The 24,852-nt window shown below is 33.7% G+C and overlaps 2 protein-coding genes across 3 annotated transcripts; both read left to right on the top strand.

Moving 5' to 3' along the window:
• The first annotated feature begins 491 nt into the window (after window positions 1–491).
• Window positions 492–9,280, top strand: LOC134234464 (tyrosinase-like protein 1). Of its 2 annotated transcripts, none has more exons than XM_062716531.1 (5): window positions 492–594; window positions 2,506–2,935; window positions 3,430–3,551; window positions 7,261–7,451; window positions 7,705–9,280. In XM_062716531.1, the coding sequence occupies exons 2-5, from the start codon at window positions 2,513–2,515 to the stop codon at window positions 9,135–9,137; spliced, it is 2,169 nt and encodes a 722-aa protein (XP_062572515.1). In that variant the 5' UTR covers window positions 492–594; window positions 2,506–2,512; the 3' UTR covers window positions 9,138–9,280. The 2 variants fall into 2 exon arrangements, with proteins under 2 accessions (XP_062572515.1, XP_062572525.1); XM_062716541.1 differs by having other exon boundaries at window positions 534–598; window positions 2,513–2,935.
• A 3,837-nt stretch (window positions 9,281–13,117) lies between these two features.
• Window positions 13,118–23,232, top strand: LOC134234459 (ATM interactor-like). The gene is made up of 4 exons (XM_062716515.1): window positions 13,118–13,347; window positions 18,149–18,277; window positions 18,633–18,841; window positions 20,596–23,232. Exons 1-4 carry the CDS (start codon window positions 13,162–13,164, stop codon window positions 22,565–22,567), a joined length of 2,496 nt encoding a protein of 831 aa, XP_062572499.1. The 5' UTR covers window positions 13,118–13,161; the 3' UTR covers window positions 22,568–23,232.
• The last annotated feature ends 1,620 nt before the right edge of the window (window positions 23,233–24,852 follow it).

Genomic DNA, 24,852 nt, shown 5'->3' with positions numbered 1-24,852 from the left:
CAGTGGGTGATGGCACGAAAAAGATCCCTTTCTGCTCAATGGCCCTAAGTGCCGAGTATAGGACAAAATTAATTTGCAGCTCTCCACAGGCAAGTTTTGGCGTCTCCATATGAGTGAAAAATTCTCGAGAGGGACGTTAAACAATACACAATCAATCAATCAATCATCTGTATGAAATATACAGATATAATTCTGCAAATAGTATTCAGTTTAATAACAATTATGCATAAGCCTAAAGAAAAGGAACTCACGAAACTTTGAAACACTATGGAAATTCCAGTTTGGGTAAATTTTATTTGGAATTATCCAAAACTTTAATTAAAAAAAATATTTAAATGTGCAATTATTTTTAATTTCAGTTCGCCCCATTTAAATAACACAGGCAATTGATCAACTGTGCCATTTTGCATAATTATAACACAGTGGATGACAATTTTTGTTACGTTCTGGGAAAGGAAACCTGTAACTTAAAAACCGTATCGAATAGCAAATTACTTATTCTTAAAATAAAAAAGCAATTTCCCAACACATCTATATAAATATACCCAACGATCGGACCTGGTGTGAAATAGATTGTTTGGGATAAACCAAAAGGTATGTAATAAACAAATTATTTGATTTTCAAACCCAAAAAATTCTTAAAATAATTATTTCCCACAAATAATTTTTTAAAAATCTTTGCGATAAGCTTTTGTGTAAATATTTTCCACTTACTGAGTATTTTGGAAAATTTTAAATCTTCACATTTTCGCTCAAAACAAAATTTTATTCTCTTATTTAGAAGACGAAACAAAGTTTTATTATATTTTTTTAAACTGGTTCCTTCTACCTACTTCAAAAACTTGAATTGTAATTTTTTTAAAAAAAGATTTTGCGTTTAACTTATACCCGTTTGTTTCGCCCCTCTCCCCCTCATTTTACCAATTGACCTGGATATGTTATTACCATATTCTACTTTCAATTGTCCTGTTGCTATCGTATGTTTGACTTTTTAGACATTGTAGATGCTGAGCTTCGTTTTGGTAAATACCGGTATATACTAAGTAGCTTTCTATCTGGTTTAGTTTAAAGGCCTATACATGCACGAAACAGATCTAATACAATTTTCATAACCGCCCAGAAATCATTCGAAATGATCTCTAAAAGAATGAGAGCGTATAAGGTGAGGGAAATTCCCCTGATCTATGGTTCTCAATTTTCAAAGTTCATGGAAAACAAGATGGGAGAACTAGGAATGCAGAATGTCTATAGCTTCAGCTATTAACAAATCATATTCATTATGTGAATTGTGTATTTAAGTTAAGTTATCATTATTGAAATTTATGAAATTATGAAAAACAAACCTTTTCTAAGAGAAAAAAATCTCAGAAAAAATTACTCTTTTAATGAAATATAAAATGGAATTCGTGGGATTCGAACTCAAGCAATAAAAATCTGGAGAATCGTACTGCTTTGAGACTTACGCGCTATAACCACTATGCTATATGGATCAAGATTATTAATAACATTTAAATCCTGTTTATAATATATATGACCCTTGACTTAATAGACTAGAAGTATTTCTGGGAAAGATGCGAATGTTTTGTCATAAAAGTGTAATTTTAAGGTAAAGTGGGTATTTGGTCCATGTTTTTGTAAACCAAAAATCATATGCAGGAGTTAAAACCCCTCATTGTCACATTATTTTTAAACAAAAAGTTTTTGCCGAGTAAATGCATTCTGCTTGCCTTGTTCACCCATCTCCATTACGACATGTTCACTTCAATCGAGATTGTCGAGATATACTCTTGTATAACCTATTTATTTGTCAGTAGACAGTTTCGATTTAGAAATTGCATGTTCGTAGGCAGAACATGCCTTTGCGTATAATATGATCCAATCCACGTAAACATGCATCATATGCCGGTGATAATGGTAAATTGCTAGCTATAAAGAAGGAAAGTTGACGAACAAATGCTGAAATCTAACATTTCTGTATAAAGAAGGAAATATTGTGTTTTATTTGTTGATATGATTATAAATCTTAGATTTGCTTTAGTATACAGTATGTACCATTGCTGTGGTGAATTTGGTTTTTAAATCTTACCATTGCTGTAGTGAAATTAGAAAATTATACATCCTACCATTAATTGTTGAGATGAATTTGGTTATAAATCTAATTCTTATAACTGCTGTCGCCGTTTCCAATCCCACTTCGGGACGTAGAGATAGATGAGCCAGGATAAACCAATCAGGCCCCGTGTCGTAATAGGTGCTGACACGTCTCAATGGCACTGAGTGCCAAGTACAGGTCTAAATTTGCAGTCCTCCTACAGCAAGTGGTGGCGTCTCAGTATGAGTAAAAAAAATCCTGATAGGGACGATAAACAACACAAATTCAAAAGATGTGAAATGTGATAGACATACAACCTAAATGCCCTGAAGAATTTTGGGTGTCCTCGATTGAATATTTTTCTCATTTTGAATCGCAATCTCAAAACCTTTTATTTATCAAACAAAATACAGAAAGAAGATGAAGAGAAAGGAATTCTTGTTTGTTGTCACTTGCGCAGCAGTCTTTGAATTGTCGTCTGCACTTCTGAAGCCAATTCCGTTTCCGGTCGAGTTGGAAGAATGCTACAGATTACGCTCCTACAATACGACGCCGTCTGATTCAGTTGCCCTTGAAATACAGGATTTCTGCTACAAAAGTTATCATTATAAGATGATAGCTGCTGGTAAAATGTGGTCCGGCCCAAACATCACACAGAGCGAAATTAACTACATTAACAGTTTATTCCGACAAATCTTTGCTGAAGCAAGGGAAGTTGAGAAATACAATGAGAAAGGTGGACGACACAAACGACAAGCATTCCCAGGAAGATACAGACAGGAAGTGCGAAGTCCAGGCGCCTTCCGGCGGTTTGTAGAGTGTATAGATCGCCTGGAGAGAGAGGTAATTATTCAGTCACATTTTGAAGACATTTTGTGAATTTTATATTGTAGGGTTTTGAGATGTACGAAAAAAGGTTTTGATTTGACGAAAGATCGATGTCAATTACATGTATATGTAGAAAAAATGCTTTACACGCCATATTAAACAAGTTAAGGTGTGTTACCATTCGGAATTTTATATTCAAAAGAAAAAAACAGTAAACTATCAATGTTTGATATTAACGGACGTAAGTTTAAGAACGATATCATCCTCTCGAGATGAATATATCTTTTATGTTGGCATGGCAGTTTTTTGCTCAAGACTTGAGTAAAAAAAAAAACAAACAACGAAGTGTAAATGTGAAAAATGGTAATCCAAAAAGCATTTATAGTTGGCAGATTTTAAAAATAGTGATGATATATAGTATAATGCTAAGTGTGAATGAATACATGGTAAATCTCAATGTTTTACTGGTGAAAAATTTATTTTAACAATATAAATAAACAATTTCCCAGATAGATCCAAGGTCCGGGCGCAACAGATACCAAACACTCTCCCTTTTCCACACCGGACCAGCATTGGCTAGCGCTCACAGAGGGCCCGCTTTTGGCCCATGGCACAGAATATACCTACTCCTGTAAGTTTTTACTTTTCTCATAATATACAGTTATTTAATAGAAATGAGGGCAACATATGATTTGTTGGACCTGAAGGTGAAGGTTTCCCGAGGCCGCAGACAGGCAAACAGTAAAATTATTAGATCGATGTAATATGATTTGTTGGACATGAAGGTGAAAATATTGTCCGAGGCCGCAGGTAGGCCAACCGTTGTAATAAACATTACTTTTGTTCGACTTTTTATGAGTAATTATTATATAGAAAGATATTCATTAGGGTATATTTCACTTTAGGCCCTCACAAAATGCATAAAAGTACCATCAACAAATTAAATCAACATAACAAAGACGTAACGGTATCTATTCTAGGAAACTTCAAGTCGTTATGCATTTCAGAATCTTAAATTAGTAGCAAAAGTCTTGTGTTGTTATATTCTAATCAGGTGAACAAGTTTAAGCCAACCAAAGACCTTTGAAATATAATGGATGTAATTGGTCGCAATATAATTTGCATATAAAAGGCCGGAGTTTATGCGTTAAATTATAATGAGCAAACTGATTGATCATTTAATTTTTCAAACTCAATTTTCCTTATAAAACTGTTACATAACATTTGTTTTCATCATTTAAATACTGTGCCAATGAAAAAAAATCTTGAAAATTAATTGGTATTGAAGAAATAAGAAATAAGGTATCATTTTGAATTTTTAAGATTAAGGGTTTGAACTCGAGTTATAAATACTTATTTATGTTCATGTAAAGTTTGAAATAAAATTTTGTCACAAAATGTTTCAAATATTCGAATAACTTTCGAATACTGCAATCGAAAATTCGACAAAGGAAAAAAATATTTTGACATCCATAATTTGGTTATACATACGAGGGTTGTCCAAAAAGTTCGTGGACAATAACGTTTTTGTTAAAATACATTTGTAAATGGTTCTATATGCATCTATTGTATATCAAAATATTTCTCATAAAAAAAAGTCAGAATGATTTAATTTTTATTGATGAAACTTAATATTTTTGTAAAAATCGGGGTCTTTAAAGATCGCAGAATGTGCGCACGGGCCAGTCTGACGTTACGCTAATTTCATTATAACGTCAAACATTTGGATTTTGACTTAACACATGTTGATGGACACACACTACATTTCTTTTTTAAGGCGCAATGCACTTCGAAGTGCTAGCAATGATCTTTAAGTATAGATTATAATTCATTTAATTTTTAAAATTCAAAACAATGCACATAAATTTACGAGCGTCATCTAAATTAACAGTTTGTATACCCAAACTGAACAGCCCAGTCCGACGCTGCGCTAGATTTGTACACACTGTTGAAAAATCGTATATACGAATCCCAAATCGATGCATTCAATATATTTAAATAATTTTGAGTTGCTTTAACAAATATTTTGTCTCTTACATCGTTTCAACCGTTATAATACTTAATTTTTTGACGGAACGCTGCCCCTTGCCGACGGACGACGTCACTTTTTCTGTTGAGTTTTGACATGTATTTGCTAAGGTTTTCTTTGTGTATTTTGTTGTCTATATAGTAAACGATATTTAAGATATTATAAAATGAAAATAACCTTTTTATTTGTGTTACATAAAATTTTTGTTAACTTTTGACTTGTTTTATTTAGAAAATAATCATTTTAATCCGAACTCTTTATATCAGAGTTTACATCATTTTAACCTTGGTCCGTGCGCAAGTTATCCGCGACCTCTAAAGACCCCGATTTTTACAAAAATATTACGTTCCTTCAATAAAAACTAAATCATTCTGACTTGTTTTTTCATAAGAAATATTTTGATATACAACAGATTTATACAGACCCATTTATTTTCACAAAAACGTCATTGTCCACGAACTCAATAGCAATAGAAGGACACTTTTTCGCGACATACGATGATACCGTTGTCGCAAGTTTTTCTTACATCATGTACATAGGCTTACCTCATTTCTTCACCCTCATAATGAATATATAATTCCTTTAAATATGATTTATGTATTTATAACCTTATTGATAGTAAAATTTAGGTATATAGTATGTAACAATATAGAAATTCTGATTGAAAGATAATCTTAGGATAAATTTAATGTGACTTTTCTTCCTTTTATTACAATCATTTTCTATTCTTGATTAGAAATAGAATGTAGCACATAAAATATAAATTCATGTATACTATCTGGTGTCCCACATTTGATATTACAGTACATGAAGATACAATATATGTAATTATACTGAATTCAAAATTGCTTAAGTTTGTATTTAATTATAGTAAACTATTTAAAATATATAGTTACAATATTTTTTAGTGATAAATAACATTTTATCACATTATTTATTTTGTAGTTATCAAGCTTACAATTTAATGTCAATATCTCTTTTGTTTGTTTTACCTAAAAAAAAATGTTAGTGGCAGATAATTAAGATTTTAAACTTCTGTCATATGACACAAATACAATTACATATATTATGGCTGTAAAATATCTTCCAGAGTGTAAAAAATTACATATGTACATCTTTCTTTGCTATTAAGATATCAAATTCCATCATTTATTTCATAAAAACGTCTACAATTTATATTTAGAATTTTGAAGGTCATTGTTAATGCTACTTTCACTTTCTGATTTAATTTTAGAACACTATAGGACAAGACTCTTGTTTTAGATTAAAACAGATAGCATGGTCTTTCTTCAAGTAAATTTCTGCTTTTAACCCTAATTCAGACTGTCAAATCAGGCGCGGATCCAGAAATTTTTTCTAGGGGGGGTCCACCCCAGTCAAAAAAAAAATCCAATCCCAGAAATTTCTTGACAAGAAAAAAAAAAAAAAAAAAAAAAAAAAAAAAAAAAAAAAAAAAAAAAAAAACCTCGCCCAAACGTCAAAAACCTATTTCGTGGGGGTGGGGGGGGGGGGGGGGGGGGTGGGCAGTGGTGGCATCTATTGCCTCAAATAGATACCACTTTTCATATCCATTTCAGACATATTCGCTTTTACCGGGGGGGGGGGGGTCGGCGTTTTACCGAGGAGGTCCATGGTAACTTTTTTCTTATTTTAGTATATAAATTTTTTAACCAGGTAAATTCCAGGTGGGGTCCTGACCCCCCCCCCCGACCCCCCCTCTAGATCCGCGCCTGCAAATGATTAAAGTAATTACCTAATCACCTGTAATTGAAAGTGTAGGTACCGTAGTGCGAGTTCATTACGTAATCGTCTATGGCAGGAGGTGTAACCTGTTCATTAGCCTTAGGTAGTCTGGCTTGGACACACTAATTATTTTAATGAGTAAAAAGGACAATCAGAATGATATTGGTCACTCACAATGGACACAGGGGCGCCTGTTATGGGCAGAGGGGCGCACTGATTTGAGGGCGGGGCGCAGCGCCCCTCTATTTCCCCCTAGCTGGAACACTGGTTCAACTTTTTGGACAACCCTCGTAGGGAAATAGCTGTAAATATGAGAAATATAATCCTTCAGGCTCAGGGTATATACATAGAATGAAAACCGGGGTCTTGAAAAGAGTCTTGTTAATCCTTTATTAAATCTGAAAATATATATATTTAATAAATAGTCAGTAATATGCATATTTTATATGTACTAAGTATAAATATTATTTATACATATAAAATATGCCTATTACTGACTATAGATATATATTAACTATACCTTATAAGATGAGAGTATATTATTCTCCTCATGTTCTTCTTTACTCAGTGTGGAGACGGCATGTAGAGCCCCTATCCCCTACTGGGATTCCACTCTTGATCACGAGATTGATGACCCTACTGATTCCATTGTTTGGAGTGATGAATACTTCGGAAATGGTAACGGTGTAGTCATACGTGGGCCTTTTCGAAACATGCGAACAGTGTTAGGTGGCCCCATAATCAGGAACTATGGAACAGGTTTGACATTACTTAAATATCTAGGGTTCAAATAAATACAGTACACTTGATAATTTTAACTAATGTACACGGGTTTCTCTGTTTTATGCACTGCTAATTGTTTTGTGTAGTAATAGAAAATGCTTATACTTAAATATTATAATTCCAAGCTTTCTTTTAAAATATTAATATACATCAGTTAAAAGTCAAGGTAATATGTTTTCCTGATCACTAAATGGCTAGAATTTTTAAAAATGCTCATTATTATGTATAGGACAAAGCGCCTTGTTCACCAAGGAGGGTCTCAGGGCCGTTTTGAGTCGAAGAAGATATGGAGATATCACAGAGCCTAAAGTAGGACAGCAAAGGGTCTTTTCTCTGGAAGCCCATCACAACGGTCCACATAATTGGATAGGTGGACACATTTCAGGAGAGAGTAGTGCGGCATTCGATCCGGTTTTCTTCCTTCATCATGCATATGTTGACGCTGTCTGGGAACGCTTTCGAGACCGGCAAGCTGCCAATGAGATTGATCCAGAACGAGATTATCCTAGCCCCCCTTATCCTCCTGGTCATGCTCCTAATGATATAATTGACTTCCGTCCTTTTATTGCTCCAATAACTAATATCTTTGCTATGTCGGATCTTGTCGCAAATCTTGTCAGATATGAACCTTTCCCAACTTGCTCGAATCAGTGTAATGGTAGTCCACATTTGCGTTGCCAACGGACTATTTCTGGTCAAGTGTGTGTGTCTACAGTTCGGACTGGTGGACGAAGAGGTTTTGGAACATCTTTCAGACGGCCTCCGCCAGGAGTGCCGGAGTTTAGAGATAGTTCTTCTGTCGGAATTGGTGCAGGACCCACTGAAGAGTCTCCATCAGACTCAATGTTGATGGCTCGGGCAAGCGGGCCAATTCCTGGAGGTAACAGATTTCCAGAATCGCCATTTAATGATAGGCGGAATACAGGAAATCCAATAGAGTTGGCTCCAGAGGCACCTGCAATCCAGGCAGCTAGGATGGCAGTGAGAGAAGTTGTTCAAGAACGAAAACGAAGGGATGTCTCTACAGTATCTCAAAATGGTACAACGAATGATGTCTCTCATCATCAGTCGGTTTCCTCCCTTGAACGGTCTTTTACAAACACATTCCTTATTGACGGAGAAATAGATCTTAAGCGATGGGTTTATGTCCCAGTTCGTGTTGTGCACACTAGATCTCTGAATGTCGACGGTGTTGACCCCACCTTTTATGGAGATGTAGAATTGTCAAAGGAACTTTGTCCCACAGTTCAATCTGGTGCTTCAAAGGTGTTTGTAGCTTCCAATGGTTTGGACTATTTTGGAACATATAAAGAGTTTGTGATAGTAGATGAAAGGCAATTAGCTTCGGTTACAACAACTGCTGTAGGGATAAAGAACCCGGATTATGGCGAGGGAGAGGTTCTGTTCACTGCGCATGACTCTTGTGGAAGACCTTGTCGACCTCTGTGTTTGACAGAAACCAAAGGACAACAGAAATATAAGGCGTGTTCCGGAGCTTTTAAGATCTCGTCTGCTAATCCTAAGATGTACAAACCTACGTACAGAGATGCCACGGCTGGTGATTGGATACTGCACAATTCAGTAGATTCATTTTCTCTGGATCCACAAACTCCTGTTACCTTTGTTTGTGGAAATGATAAAACATGGCCCTGGGAATTTTAGAATTTATTACGTATACAGTGCAGAGGAGAGATTGTCACAAATTTTACTGATCTTTGCAACTTTGAGATAAATAAAGATTTCGCAAAATAACAGTGATTCCTGCAATATATTATTATCATTAAAAATAATTATGTTCAAATTCATTTAGCGTTGTTTTATTTCCTTTATATTCAATAAAATTGGAACTGACTGTTTTCATTTCGTCTAGTATACATGTACTACATGTACTACTAGTTTTAATCAATTCTAATGAAAGCTTGAAAAAAAATGACAACAATTAAAAGTAACATTCAAATGTACGAGTATGCTCTGCATGTTTCAGCGTAAATGTAAGCTTTAAAACTCGGTATTTAGAAGGCTGTGACTATGTAATTGATACCTAGATCAGAGTGACTTAGCATCGTTACTTAAAAGGGGGTACCAGAGAAAAAATTCAACTTACATGGGAAAATCAGACAAGCCAAAAATATTTTTGTTAGAGGAAAATTATCCAAATTCCAAAAGCCGATTTCGGTGTGGGGGGTGTTAAGGTAGGATTCTTCTCACACAAAACTGTATTTCTTATATTTAAAAATTAATGAAATTTTCACAGAATCATGAGGACAATATAACTAAGTGATGGTATTAGTTTGATTTGTTTTGACCGTTTTATATTAGAGTCAAGGTCAGGTCAAGATCATAACCTTTTCCCTGGTCATTAAAAATAAAAATAACTGCATTCAATCATGAGATAGGGTCTTCCATCTCAAAAGATTAAATGTTTTTCTTTTTGCATAAAAAGATATTACCACATAGGGTCTATAAGATGATATTACCATATTGACTCAAGTAGTTAAACAAAAATGGATTTTGGCTAATCCGAATTTTCTCTATTTTTCTTAAATTTTTAGGATATTTAAGTTAATTTTATATGCGCCCTATATTTAACTTTTTCTAATTTTCACATATAGTAAAGCAGTCATATAGAGATACAAAATGATACAAAAACAAAAAGTTTTGACCGTTTAGTAAGAGAGTAAAATCACTTTCAATGGATTTTTGGCTCATATCTGTACTTAGAGTCGTAACTTTTAAAAGCAAACATAATTGTAATTTGTTTGGAAATTCATATTTATTTGATATATTTTAAAACTTTAGTTCCTTATTATTAATTAAACGAACATTTGAAAAATTATTCTAGTCTTTGATTGTGTAAAAATTATAAGTAAATTTGTAATTCTATAATAATTTTGAGAGGCAGAAAAGAAGATATTTTCATACGCCACTATTCCGCCCAAAACATAGTCCCTGCTAGTTTTCAAACACAATTGACCATTTCTATTTCAAGTTGTGCAATTGTGATGAGGAAACAAAAATATGGTCTTTTAAATCTCTTTCACCTAAATATATAAGACATATAAGCAAATATACATTGAATATTTCCTCTACTCAGAAACCAGAGAAGAATCCTACCTTAAGGTTTGAACTTTTTTAGTACCAATGTTTTTTACTCAAACATACAACATTACCCTTATCTGCAGCAAAAAGTGGGGGCGGTTTTCAATGAACACTTTCTAAAACGAGGTAAGTTATTGACAAACAAGTCACAGTTGATGATGCAAGACCGCTCGGCAGGGGATGCTCATATCCCCATATTGGTACCTGATCCTACCTCTGATGTTTTAGAGGTCCGTGCTTTCTCCGCTCCTGTTTTGTATGTTTAATCAGAGACATTAAGGTTTAATGGACTTTTGAGCTCGAATACTGTACGTTAAAAATTATCCCCACATATTTCATCTTTAGAAAAAAGTTATGCCTGAAAAAATGATTTGAGGGGGGGGGGGGCTTATGCTAGATACGTGCCTGAATCGTGCATATGGTACAGAGAAAGTTATTTGATTTACAAGATACAAGATACAAGGTTTTATTAATCCAATTTGGGCCCCCGGAGGAGCAAAAAGATTTACAAATAGAAGGAGGAGGATCCAAATGATAGAACAAGCATGATGATGATATTACAAATAAAGAGCAATTGTTTAAAAAAACCCAAAAAAAGTATATATAGAGGATATTCAATGTTTTGTAGTTGAATGTGGAATTTATTTCACGAGTGGGACAGGATTTTTGATATTTTCACGAGTGCGAAGCACGAGTGAAAATATCAAAAAATCCTGTATCACGAGTGAAATAAATTTCATATTCAACTACAAAACATTGAATTTTCTGTTTATTACATTAAAAAAAAGAAGAAATCTTTGATTTTTCCTTTGCCTCAGTCTTTTTGTAATACAGTCATAGGCTCGTGACGTCATAGAATGAGCGGTTGAGACGTCATAGCTAAGTGAGGTGAAAACACTGTAAACATGGATTTAGCAACATATTTTTGGTAATTTGACAGTTTTATTCGCTGTCAGAATGGTTTATTTATTTCCATCTATTTATATTAAGTCAAGGAATATTTTTTTTACAGCAATCTTCGTTATGGGAAGGGATATTGAGAGTTTTCCCGCACTTCTGATATTCGTCACACTGTGACAGGATATCATTTTGATATCCTTTCATACTGTGACAGGATATCATTTTTATTCAATGAATAAATTACAGTATTTCATGGGTAAAAATGTAATAAAAGAGATATACTGAATATACATACATGTATCGTATTGTAAGTTACATACAAATATATATAATTTATACATATATATATATATAGTTAAAGGCAAGAAACTGGGAAAGAGGTATATAATTTTTTTATGCTTATCACAAATTATCTTCAATTAAGGTAAATTACTAAGGAATCCAGCAAGTGATCTAAGGATGTCTGGGTCTTCATTAGTCATGAGCCAATAAAATTGATTATCATAAGATAGAGACTGAAAATTTTTACATTTAATTTTACAAATATTTATGAGTTCAAGTCTTTGTACATTAAGATGAGGACATACAAGGAGAAAATGAATTTCATCCTGAATCTCGTTGTGATTTATAACTGGGCAGATGCTAGCAAATAAAAAAAAAATCCTCTCCTTAAAACCACGGTGCCTTATTTAAAAGAACATTATGAAAGTATATTAACACGATTTCAAAGATCTGTTCAATCTAGGGCGAAACAAATAAGGTGAAATATATAACAAAGTAAAAAAGTATTTACGATACATGACTTAACTTTGTCCATAAGACGGCTGAAATGTTAACTCTCTGGACATATTTTGCTCAGTTTGGTATACATACCTGTAATAATTTCGAAAAAAAATGAACAGATTGTAGTTATTAAGATATCAGATTTTTAAATGTGTCAATAAATATATGTTTAACAAGATCAAGGGGGCTGGTGGTCGTGGCCATTTTAAAACTAATTTTGATCTCCTTTAAAAGATCTCCATATAAAGACATACAAAAATAATCATAAACTAAAATGTATGAAATTTATCTTTGTCAAATGATAGTTGACAACTTAAGATATCATATCTAAAAATTCAAAAGTTATATCTGGTGGTTAATTTGTTATAAATTACAATAATTTGTTGACCCCCCCCCCCCCCTTGAGCCTCCTTAATCTGTTAATAGAATCCTTCTCAGGTGCCTGACTCCCGGAGAAAAAAAATGACTATTGCTTACTCAGATTAGAAAAATAAACGCGAATAAAGTTTTTCAATTAATCTTCTGTATGATGAAATATTTTAAAAGATCTAAGGGACTAAGGCAGATCACTCTAACTACTGTTTACTTCTCTTTCATGTATATAGTGCATAATATATGAAAATGTCACTGATTATGCATTGTATAAAAGATCCTTAATCACAAAGTGCAAACACTTATCTTCAGTTCACTATTTCACTATATGTTTGTTTGGTTTGTGCTTCTTGATATAAACAACAAAATCAAAAAGTTTGCACATTTGTCCTCATCGATGGACTTTTCCGGAATAATAGTATTTACCGTAGAAGCTTTGCACTACTATGTAGGCAGTTGCATTTCCGGTGATAAATCCTGAGCCTGAGCCGAGGCTTGGTTTGTTTACCACAGTAATTCAACTTCAAATAAAATGGTGAATCATGAAAATTCTACACACATGATAAAAGAAATCATTATTCGACCAAATGTAGAAGAATTAGAAAATGAAAAGGCTAGATACGATTGCCCTCTGCCGTCTTGTACAGCCACATTGAGAGGAATCGGTTTTGTTCCATCACATTTGAGAAACGTGCACAATGTGGTGCTTAACAACAAGGTATGGAAAACAACTTTTATCTTTGGTCAAGTAAATGCCACTCTCTTGAATCTCATACAGTTTGCTGAACTCGTATTTTTAACTAGAAACATTCACAACGACGACATCACACCACTGACAGTTGAATCACGGCTTGGGGTAAAAAGCTGAGTGGAGTGGAGTGGAGTGGAGTCGTGGAGTCATGGAGTGGAGTCGTGGAGTGGAGTCTGTATTATAAAAATACAGGAAGTTTGAGAACAAAACAATTTCTTTTGCATACAATATCTCCCCTTCATTGTCGTTTGGGATTTGTGTACACTGTACCAAGAATGAAACAAGAAACAAAAGAAGTCCATGCAATCAAAACCTAACGACCTTTAAATGTCAAACAGAGAATCACCTAGAAATGCTTTACTACGTAATATATAAACACTATCTAAACTTAGCAAGACTTTTTGACCTTATTCGCCAATCCCAAACAGGCCAACCTAGCAAGAGGTGTTGACAGCTTTAATATCAAACAGAGAAAGAGCACTGCACTGCAGAACTGATGACAACTACATAATTATAAAGGCACATATTTTTAAAAAATAGGTTTCATTATTAAAGATATCCTCTTTGTTGGAATTTGAAGGTCACAATTTCTTTTTCTGTATCTCTATCTTTGTATATAAACATATATATCTAAATATTTACACGCTTATATCCCTTTTAGGAGACATGCTTCAGAATATAGGTGTTAATAGACTCGACTGACAAATACATATCATACAGCTGTGAAACATAAAATGGATAAATTTTTTTTAAATGTTTGCTGAGAAACTGGTGTTGCTATGTCTGATTTTTGAAACACATTTTAAACGATGATGCATTACTTATTTTTCAAATTTTAAACCTTTGTTTCTTGAAGAGGAACTTGTGATACTTTATTCTTATAATTAGTTTTGTCACCTGCGTGGCACAGTGATTGGAGTGTCTGCTCTGTGTCGCGCAGTAAGGAGCTGATCCTTACATTATGGGTTTGAATTCCACTGTGGGACTAAATAGAGACCGGTCTTTCAGATGAGAACGCAAACATCAATATCCATTGTACTGTGTCGCAGTAGTTACTAGCACGAAAAATACCCTTCACTGCTCAATGATCAAGTATAGTGCGAGTATAGGACAAAAATTACAGCTCAATCTCCATCCGCAGGTGATGGGGTCTAAATATGAGTTTAAATTCTTGAGAGGGATGTAAAACAACATACAATTAGTCACAAAATTAGTTTCACCAATATTTGATCAAGCTTATTTTATAATGTGACCAGAACAAAAATTATACATATCATAAGTAATGGGGAAAAAAGTGCTTTCGTTGTATTTTGCTGGTCAATATATATAACATGCAGTCAATGGAGAATTTAAAAGAAAGTTTATCCCAATAGCGATGTGCTGAAATGTATTTGTTATTCAATTTTATTTTTAAAAAGATGACTAGTTCAAGCAGGATGTTGTCAACTTTATGTTGTTCTTAAAATTTTATGGTTTGCTACATTGTACAAAATATTCAATGATTTGTCAAAAAATCATTACATTCAAATCAATTTAATTTTATTTTACTTGTATTATATAATGCGGTAGCTTTCAATCTCTATCTAAATTATTTTTTAAAAGTAAAACTATCTTATTTAATTGTTTGTTATTTCTCATTTTGTGTAAATTTGCAACTCTGCTTTTGGGCGTAGAGGTTAGCAGGTATTGGTAAATTGTAGGAAACACTACAGAACGTTACTATATAGTAGATGTAGAGCTATGGAATTCAAAAAATTACTCAGGTAATCGAACACAATCCCTCCTTTCCTTTTCAATTCCAAAGGCCCAAGCTATAGCTGTCTGTGATCATTGAGAGAATGTTACAATAATAGTTCATATATATTGTAGATGAATGAGAAAATGGGGGGATATAACCTTCAAATGTCAACACATCAATGGGAATAACTTTTTGTTTTGAGTAACAGAGACCAAGTGACCCATATGCACTCCCATTCCAACAGGCGAGAAGTGTTGACAGATTTAATTACTGCGCTTGAAATGCTTACTCAGTTGTTGATTGTAAATAAAAATTTGCTTGAAAAAGAACTGAATTAAGTGGTATGTTGCTTTTGTCAGCAAAAAAATCTAAATGATGTCACCTGTTAACTTACACAAACTAAAACAAACAAATGTGTTACTATATCTGCCCCTCCAACTACAGTATATATAATAATTGATCAATAAGATATAGATAACTTAGTTTACAACACATCTTTATGATCAGAAGTAACCAAATACATTTCATCACATATCGCTATAGGGATAAACATTCTTTTAAAGTCCCAATGAATTCTGTCAAAATGTTTTCATCAATAATAAATAATTGCCTCATATATACTGGTTGATAGACTACATGTTATACATTGATCAGCAAAATAAAAGGAAAGCACTTGTTTTAGGGTGGGGACATTACTTATCATATGTATTAATTTTGTTATGAGTCACATTTATAAAACAAGCTTGATCAAATATTGGTGAAACTAATTTTAGGTATAAAACAGCTCCCTTTTCACAAAACAAGGGTAAAATAATTTTATTTAAAGTTAATTGTGTGTCATCGTTTAAAATGCACAATGTTTACTTTAAAATGAAAAAAAAAAAAAAAAAAAAACACACAAGTTGTTTAGCTCATTTCAATAAATGTTTTACTTTTTAAGGTTTTCAATTCCGGTAATTATATTTATTTTAAGTCTAGTAATTAATCCTGGTCAATTATTAAACTTCAACAGATCCAATGGCTGATATGTATTTATCAGTACCAACAACAAAACACTCTATTCTGTAGCATGTCCTCTACTTTAACCAGAAAAGGAAGATTGTTAAACTAAAGAGATACAAAAAAAATGTGACCTTTTTTTTCCAACAAAGGGGCTGTCTTGCACTTTAATAGTATTAAAAATGAAAAAAAAATGTGCCTTTCTCATTAAATTGCTGTCATCAGTTCTGCAGTGCAGTGCTCTTTCTCTGTTTGATATTAAAGCTGTCAACACCTCTTGCTAGGTTTGCCTGTTTTGGGATAGGCGAATAAGGTCAAACAGTCTTGCTAAGTTTAGATAGTGTTTAAATATAAAGCATTTCTAAGTGATTCTCTGTTTGAAATTTAAAGGTCGTTAGTTTTTGATTGCATGGACTTCTTTTGTTTCTTAATTGTTTCATTCTTGGTACAGTGTACACAAATCCAAAACGACAATGAAGGGGAGATATTGTATGAAAAAGAAATTGTTTTGTTCTCAAACTTCCTGTATTGTTATAATACAGACTCCACTCCACACTCCACTTAAACGACTCCACTCCACTCCACTCCATTCAAAATTTTTACCCCAAGCCTTTGAATCACAGCTATACAAAAAGTACCCCTAAAATGCTGGAAAATCACATATATAAAAATACACAATACACAAGGGAAGAATCGAAAGTAGCACACGATTTTTAAAAAAAAAGTAAAAAAAACAACTTACTTGAGAAAAGTTACACAAATCCTTTAAGGAACTAGCGCAAATAATGTCCTAGTACTTATCCAGGCTAAAATATTCCAGATATATCCATTGAAAATAGCTTTTATCCAACTAAAACCCCAGCTTTCTGCACAGTGTGAAACTCTTTGCCCAAGAAAAGATAACTCACCCGGATTTGTGTAACTTTTCTCAAGTAAGTTGTTTTTTTGACTTTTTTTTTAAAAATCGTGTTCTACTTTTGATTCTTTCCTTGTGTATTTTTATATATGTGAAGTAGAGAACAGAGTGGATAAGATGCCCCTGTGGTTGAATTCAAAAGATTAAGGAAACACTAATAAAAAGTGCTTTTTGGACTTGGAGAAAAATATATCATGTAAAGAAGTGTATATTGGGACTATTAAGTTAATTTTCAACATAGGCTACCTGCCTTTTATTCCTCAGAAAATATGTTCAAAGACAATAGACTATTTGAGAGCAGAAATCACTTAAATAGGGAAAATAAATTTACTTTTTCTAACATAATTCTAAGAATATTTTTATCTATTGCAAAATGTGTAATTTATGTAAATAACCATTTTTTTCTATCTTACTTTTAAGGGCAGCCACAGATCACTAATGAGATAAAACTACACTATAAATAGAACTCTTTGTGTGCAGTGTTTAGAGCTTCCTTAATGAACATTTCATGAACAGGGGCTTGTCATGACTTATTTGTGTCTTTTTTGAATTTATATTATAAAATACAGTAAAACTGGTTTAGTGTAATCACGAATACTGCGAATTTATAGATATAAGAAGTTATCTTGGATCCCCAACTATATGAATTTAATGAATTCCTTATTAGGATATAGAGAAGTAATTTCAAAGGTTTCTTTGACTTCATTATAGCCAATCTTTACTGCATACATGGTATAGATTTTATAATAAGCCTATAGGCCCCTGTGTTTCATGGGTAAATTTTTAATTTGTAAGTTGATGTTGTTAGATCAATAGATAATCACAGTCGGTTTAAGAGCCCTACAGAGGTTATGTTAAATAATTGTTATGCAGTGTACAAAATGACAACTTTAAATAAAATTTCCTTCTTACTTATCACACACAGATTTGCATGTTTTTAAAATAATTTACCATAGCATCAGAAAAGCATTTATAAATCCTCTTTTAACAGAGAAATTCATACATGATTACATCTTTCATAACTTATCAAGCACTAGAACATAATAATTAAAAGGAGTTATGTTAGATCTTTAAAAGATCTTAATCTTAAATATTAAGAAAATAAAATTTTGCAGGTCACAAATTCTAATTCAGACCATGGAACCTGCACTTCTCTGCAATGTTTTTGTCCAGTATTATCATGTAAATACAGTGGCCAAGGAACAGCAGACAGACATTTCACCAGTCTGAAGCTTCTACGACAAGTAAGCTATATTAAATATATGTAAAATCTGTCCAAAGATCAAGTCTCAAACGGAACTCAAATCCAGGGCCTCTGGCATACTGTGCCAGTGCTCTAACCACTTAACTACTGAGATCTGATATATTGACTGACTTTCACACACACATGTGAATCTGGTGGCATGTTTATCAAATATAACAAATTTAGTAAAGATTAAGTAAAAGTGAATTTTTCAAGTAGTAATTGAAATTTGAATCTTCATATTCATATCTCCCTCTTCGAATTGTTAAAAATAAATTATAAATATAACTTTGCCTAGAGATGCCCCCCCCCTCTAAAAAAGCAACCCTTACCTAAAAGATTTCATTGATCTTTAGCACTTCATGAAAGTTCATGCCGAGAAGAAATACAGGTGTGAGAAGTGTCGCCTGAGCTTTGGTCTGGACCGTGATAGGCGACTTCATCAGGGACGGTGTGGACAGATCTACAAATGTACAGACTGTGAGGCGGAATACTCCACCATAGAGGCTCTCCAGACTCACTGCCTAAGGAAAGGGCACAGGTGTTCCCCTAAACCTCCCAAGATGTAAGTGTTGAAGAGAGAATTCTGTACTGTTTACTCAAAATACTGTGAACCAAACTATTATTGGTGATTTGTCAATTTGCAATCCATCCATCACAAATTGACGAACATTGAACAAAACATGAAATTTATTTAGTGCTTTAACGTGAGATATACCAGGTTTTTGCTAGTGACAGTGTTTGAAACTCAACATTAATATAATTATAATCTAGTGACCTAGACATGCAGAACTAATTCCTAATAAAAATTGTCAACCCTTTCATTGATTTTCTAACTCTGAGAAAATAATAATACTTTTTAGCTCACCTTAGCCAAAGGCTCAAGTGAGCTTTTCTGATCACAATTTGTCCGATGTCTGTTGTCGTCATCGTCATCGTCGCTGGGCCAATTTCAACCAAACTTGCCACAAAACATCCTTGGGTGAAAGGGATTCAAGTTTATTCAAATGAAGGGCCACGCCCTATTTCAAGGGGAGATAATTGGGAATTATTGAAAATTTGGTGGTATCTTTTAAAAATCTTCTTCTTTAGAACCGCTGTGCTAGGAAAAAAGAAACTTATGGGGAAACATCCTCAGGTAGTGTAGATTCAAGTTTGTTCAAATCATGACCCCCAGGGGTAGGGTGGGGCCACAATGGCCGCCCAAAGTTTTACAAAAAAATATATAGGAAAATTCTTTAAAAATCTTCTTCTCAAGAATAAAAAAAGCCATAATTGATCATATTTATACGGAGGCATCCTCAGGTATTGTAAATTCAAGTTTGTTTAAATCATGACCCCCGGGGGTAGGGCAGGGCCACAATGGCCACCCAAATTTTTACATAGAAATCATGGCTTTGCTATTCTTGATAAGATGATTTTAAAAGAATTTTCCTAGATATTTCTATGTACTATAAACCAGCTTTTATTCGCGATGACTTTATTTCGCGATTTACCAGGAGTAAACTAGTTAGAGATGACTAATTTTCGCGATCGAGCCTATTTTGATCTGTTTCAAATAGACAGAGAGACTTTAAGTACTGGTTCGCGGCGAGAAATATTCGCGATAACGAGGCTGTCATGAACTTCGCTATAATTTCTCGCACGCGAATAAAAGTTGGTTTACAGTATTTCTATGTTTCTAGGAAAATTCTTGAAAAATCTTCTTCTCAAGAATAATAAAGCCATAATTGATCATATTTATGTGGAAGCATCCTCAGGTAGTGTAGATTCAAATTTGTTCAAATCATGACCCCCGGGGGTAGGGCAGGGCCACAATGGCCCCCTAAAGTTTTACATAGAAATATATAGGAAAATTCTTTTAAAATCATCTTATCAAGAATAGCAAAGCCATGATTGGTCATGGGACTACTTTTGCATATAAATTATTCAATAATAATCCAATTTCTACTTTTTCCCAGCCACTGTGCTCAGGTGAGAGATGTGGCCCATGGGCCTCTTGTTAGAAAATTATTTCTGCAATTATGTTACTTGCAAATACTTGGGCTCAGTCACCTGTTGCCAATACTTGGACTCAGTCCCCAGAATTTCAGTCAGTAGACAAGTTCTGTTTTTTGACTTCTTACACTTCACATCCAGTAAAATAAGTCAATTTGAAACACATTTTTCAATTAGAATGTACATATGCAGAAATTTTAACATCATTCATTTCAAACTCTCTTGACAAATAATTAAATTTTAAAAATTCTTTTAAAAAATTTAAACATTTGTTTCAGTATGCAATGTTTGATATTTTGATATCAAATATCTATTTTACAGAACTGAGGAAAAAGTGGACGGACAGAAGGATGAAAAGTCTCCTGCCAATCAGGGTACCTCAATTTCCACACAGACGTCAGGTGTAGGCATGATGACCCCCTTATCATCTATACCAGTGATTCTGGTAGAAGTTACCCCCGAAACACCAGTGGATAGAGAAATTCTCACCAAATCTTTGTCCATGAAGCCAATTTTACCCAAACCATCTGTGAAATTAAAAGTTCAACAGCAAACCCCTCCTGTTTCAAAGGTCACCACATCTGGAAAGACTGGCACAGAGGATGCAAACTCAGAGCAACTTGGGGATTTTTCATCCCAGACTACAGAGAAAAGTGAGAATTTTAATGAATCAGTGTCTGAAGGAATACAGGCTTCTATAGGAGACAAGAATTTAGAATCAGGGGAAGATGTTCCATCATTATTGGAAAAATCATGGTCATCTACTGGAATTCAGACAGCAATAACTTTTAAACCTCAAAGAAAGAAGCAGTTGGGCACTGTCGCTCAGACCCAAACTTCCGGAGACATAATCCTGAAAAAAGCCATGGAATCAGCCGACATTCCAATACAGATGGAGTCAGTGGGGACCCAGATGATGCCACAACTAAAGGGACAAAGCTTCAAGGGAAGAACATGTACTATAGAGACTCAGACACAAAACGAAGGTCCATCCAAAACAAAGAAAAGGAGAAAATCTCTGTTAAATGTATTTATGACCGACTCCATTGCTCAGACATCAGTGGAAAGTAATGCTGTCAAAATGGATTCCATGTGTCAAGTGGATAATTTCAAACATTTTACACTGGTTGACATCAGCAAGAGCTCAACAACACAGGCAGCTCAAACTGAAAAATTCATACGAATTGACACAATGTCACAGACTAAAGAACAAGAGGGAACACAAAGCTTGCAAAAGAAAAACAATGTTTCTCAAAATGGACAAAAATTAATGGGGAGAAATGAAAAATCTTCCAGTGCAACAGGCAGTAGCTCAAAAACAAATCATCAGATCTCAAATTCAACAGTTCAGTACAAAACAAGAATTACGACCCCAGGAGAGCATTCATTCTCAGATGCGGAGACTGGGCCAGTACTTAGTGTTATTGAAGAACAAAGGGAATCAAGTGAAGAGAGAATTTTCTCATCAACATGTGTAAATACTGAACCCATCTCCCTTCAGATTCCTGAGTCAGGTGTCACATCAAGTCTGAATATGTCCAATGAGAAAAAGGTCCAAGTCCCATCAGCGAGTGTAAATACTGAATCCATCTCTCAGCAAGTTTCTGAGGCAGATATTTCATCAAATCTGAATAGCAGGGTCAATGATATGGGAATACAGACATTTGAAGCAGATTTTGAGAGTTTTCTTCTTTCACAGTGTGATAATTTGGGGAGACCAGGGCAGGCAGAGACACAAGTTCAGACACAAAGCACAGCCACAGATATTGATATGTTCCCACCTGAAATTTCCATGGATACTCAGACACAAACAGCAGACTTAGATATCATTGATTCCTGGATGAACCACATGGAAACACAGACATCAACAGACCCAGCATTTAACTCTTTTTCATTTAACAATATTGAAACACAGACTTTGCCTGACCTGTCTTTAGATACTTCAGATGATTCCAGCTTCATGAATGAATTTTCTCTCACCAGTATCCAAACCCAAACAATGGAGGATGACTTGTATCAAAGTCTTTCAACTCAGACAGACAATTTCCTGAATATGTTTGATTTTCCCTTGACAAGCATCCACACACAGACAAGTGGTCAAAGTGACCATGCTTCGACACAGACTACTCAGTCAAACGCTCAGGTGAATGAGATTGGAGTAGGAAGTGACATAGCAGACGTGATCTACTCCTCCAATACTGAGACACAGACGACAGATCTTGGTCTGTCTGATACCCACACACAGACTGCCTGGGACAGCCTAGATAATCTATTGAGGGAGTTCCAAAAGTGACACTTTACAAAATTACTATATTGAAATAATACACTGTAACTTCACAGTGATAGTTTGTGCATTTGTGAAAGGAAGGTTCAGAACTGCTACATACTCTTGACCTTATATGCAAAGCCCTGTTTTATGAAAAATGCAGAACATTAAAGTTGAAAAAAAAATATGTACAGTGAGAAGTTTGAAGATCTTTTCTACAGTGCACCTTTGTGAAAAAACATTCATATTGAAATCAAATTATTAAAGTTATTTAAGAAATGAATTTAATTTTTGAAGATTCATGAGGTTATGAACTACGACGCTTCACACCGGCATATTTCATGAAGCGCGTTAGCACTTCATGATAAATATGCCGGCATGAAGCGTTGTAGTTCATATACCTCATGAATCTTCAAAAAATTAAATTCATTTCTTATATTTAAATTATTTTTCTGATAACTTGCCATAAATTTACACCGTTCAACTGACATTTTTAAAACAAAACAGTGTGCACTATATTTTTTGACGTCAAGAGCGGTATTATGACGTAACAATGGAGATATTCATGCTTATTCGTGATACATACCTAATGTAGTTCATGAGAAAATATACTGCATTTTATTTTGTAAAGAATCATAGGGGAAATTTATTGGAAATGTAAATATTATTCAATATTGAAATTACGTCATTAATGTAAAAATTAAATGTATTTTATAAGACATTATTTTCAAAGTTCATATAATGAAATATTAAATTAGTTTCAACTAAGAAGCAATGTTTTTAAAAAAAATTGTAAACTATTCAATCTTTCATGCACAGTCATACATGCACTTTCATTATTGTAGAATTCTATGGAAACATTCAGCACTAACTGATTTACAAGGACATGTTAATATTGATTGCTTCTATGTAAACAATGTTTTAAACATTGACATCATATAAATTATATATGTTAGGATGGAGAGATTCTTTTTAAGTATAACTGATATTTATATAAATGTAATGCATTTACTATGTGCAGTATTGCTAAGCAAACACTTGCCATTTAGAGTTGTATTTCTTGGTTATGTTTGTAATTTTCACACCATTTTTGCAATTGAGCAGAATCATTTAAATGTGCCCAGACACAGTTGTGTTGAAGAGATTAAACTGTCTACTTTGTTTTCACTTTGTTTTAAATTTGCCCATTTGCAAAGAGGGCAATAAGGGTAAAAATTAAACCAGGGGCAAATGTTTCTCTGTGTTAAGTGATTTATTTTTTACAATTGTTGTAAGTCAGCAATGTTAGTACATTTGTATATTGCTTTTGTTGTTTTTGTTTTAATCTACATGTGATACAGTGTAACTCATTGTTGTCAAAGCAGAAAACATCTTCTGAAATGGATATCATGAACCAAGAAGGACATCTGTTTGATTCTACTGGTGCAGTGTCTATATATTTTTAATGTTAAGTTTTGATTTCGTCACAAATGTGTTCTCCATCTTATGGATTCTGGGTTTATTTTTAATTATTTACGTTTAAGTAGTATATAATTACATGTATTGTTATTCTGTCTTTTTGAATAAAAATTGTGAGAAATAAATTATAAGCGTTGTTTCTTCAGACTTTATTAATATCTCTTAATCAGTGTACTTTTCAGTCCTATTGTTATTACAAGAAAGGTCTTGTCTCAATGAATATACATATGAAATATGAAAGCCATGACACGAACTGTTCAAAAATTATGGCGAAAAGAAAGTTAAAGTGTGGTAATTTTTTGTTAAAAGTGGACCAAACTATAAGGCTAAGAGGTCAAATTTCGTCGTATCAAAAGAAAGGTCTTGTCACAAGGAATGCACCTGTGACACATGAAAGCAATATCCCAACCCACTGTAAAGTTATGAGCAAAGTACGTTTTTGAGAACAAACAGGCAGACGGATGGACAGGGCAAAAATATGCGCCCCTGAATCTTCGATTATTGGGGCATAAAAATGTTTTTTAATCTAAGTTTGTTAAAGGGGCATGGACACAGTTTCAACTGATTTTTTAAAACCAATTTTAAATTTTTACAATTCCTACCAAAGGCATCATCTGATGATTAGCAAAAATTTGAACATCATTTGTTGATTAACAAATGAGATACAGAACTTAAAGTTCTTCATAAGGTAAACAAGGCTCGTGCCTTGTTATTCTTTACATATAGAAAATATATTTATGACAGAATGAAATTCAGCAAAGCAATAGAAACTGTCGAATCGTATTTAAAACTAACTTCTTTATTGAAATTATCTACTCTGAACGAACATATATTAGTATATTAACCTATGTAAA

Source organism: Saccostrea cucullata, unplaced genomic scaffold, assembly GCF_032062105.1.
Source record: "Saccostrea cucullata isolate Sc308-1 unplaced genomic scaffold, CSIRO_AGI_Scuc_v1 ctg1159, whole genome shotgun sequence".
Classification (NCBI taxonomy): domain Eukaryota; kingdom Metazoa; phylum Mollusca; class Bivalvia; order Ostreida; family Ostreidae; genus Saccostrea; species Saccostrea cuccullata.
Note: the sequence above shows the minus strand (reverse complement) of the source record. Positions and strands in the feature narration are given on the sequence as shown.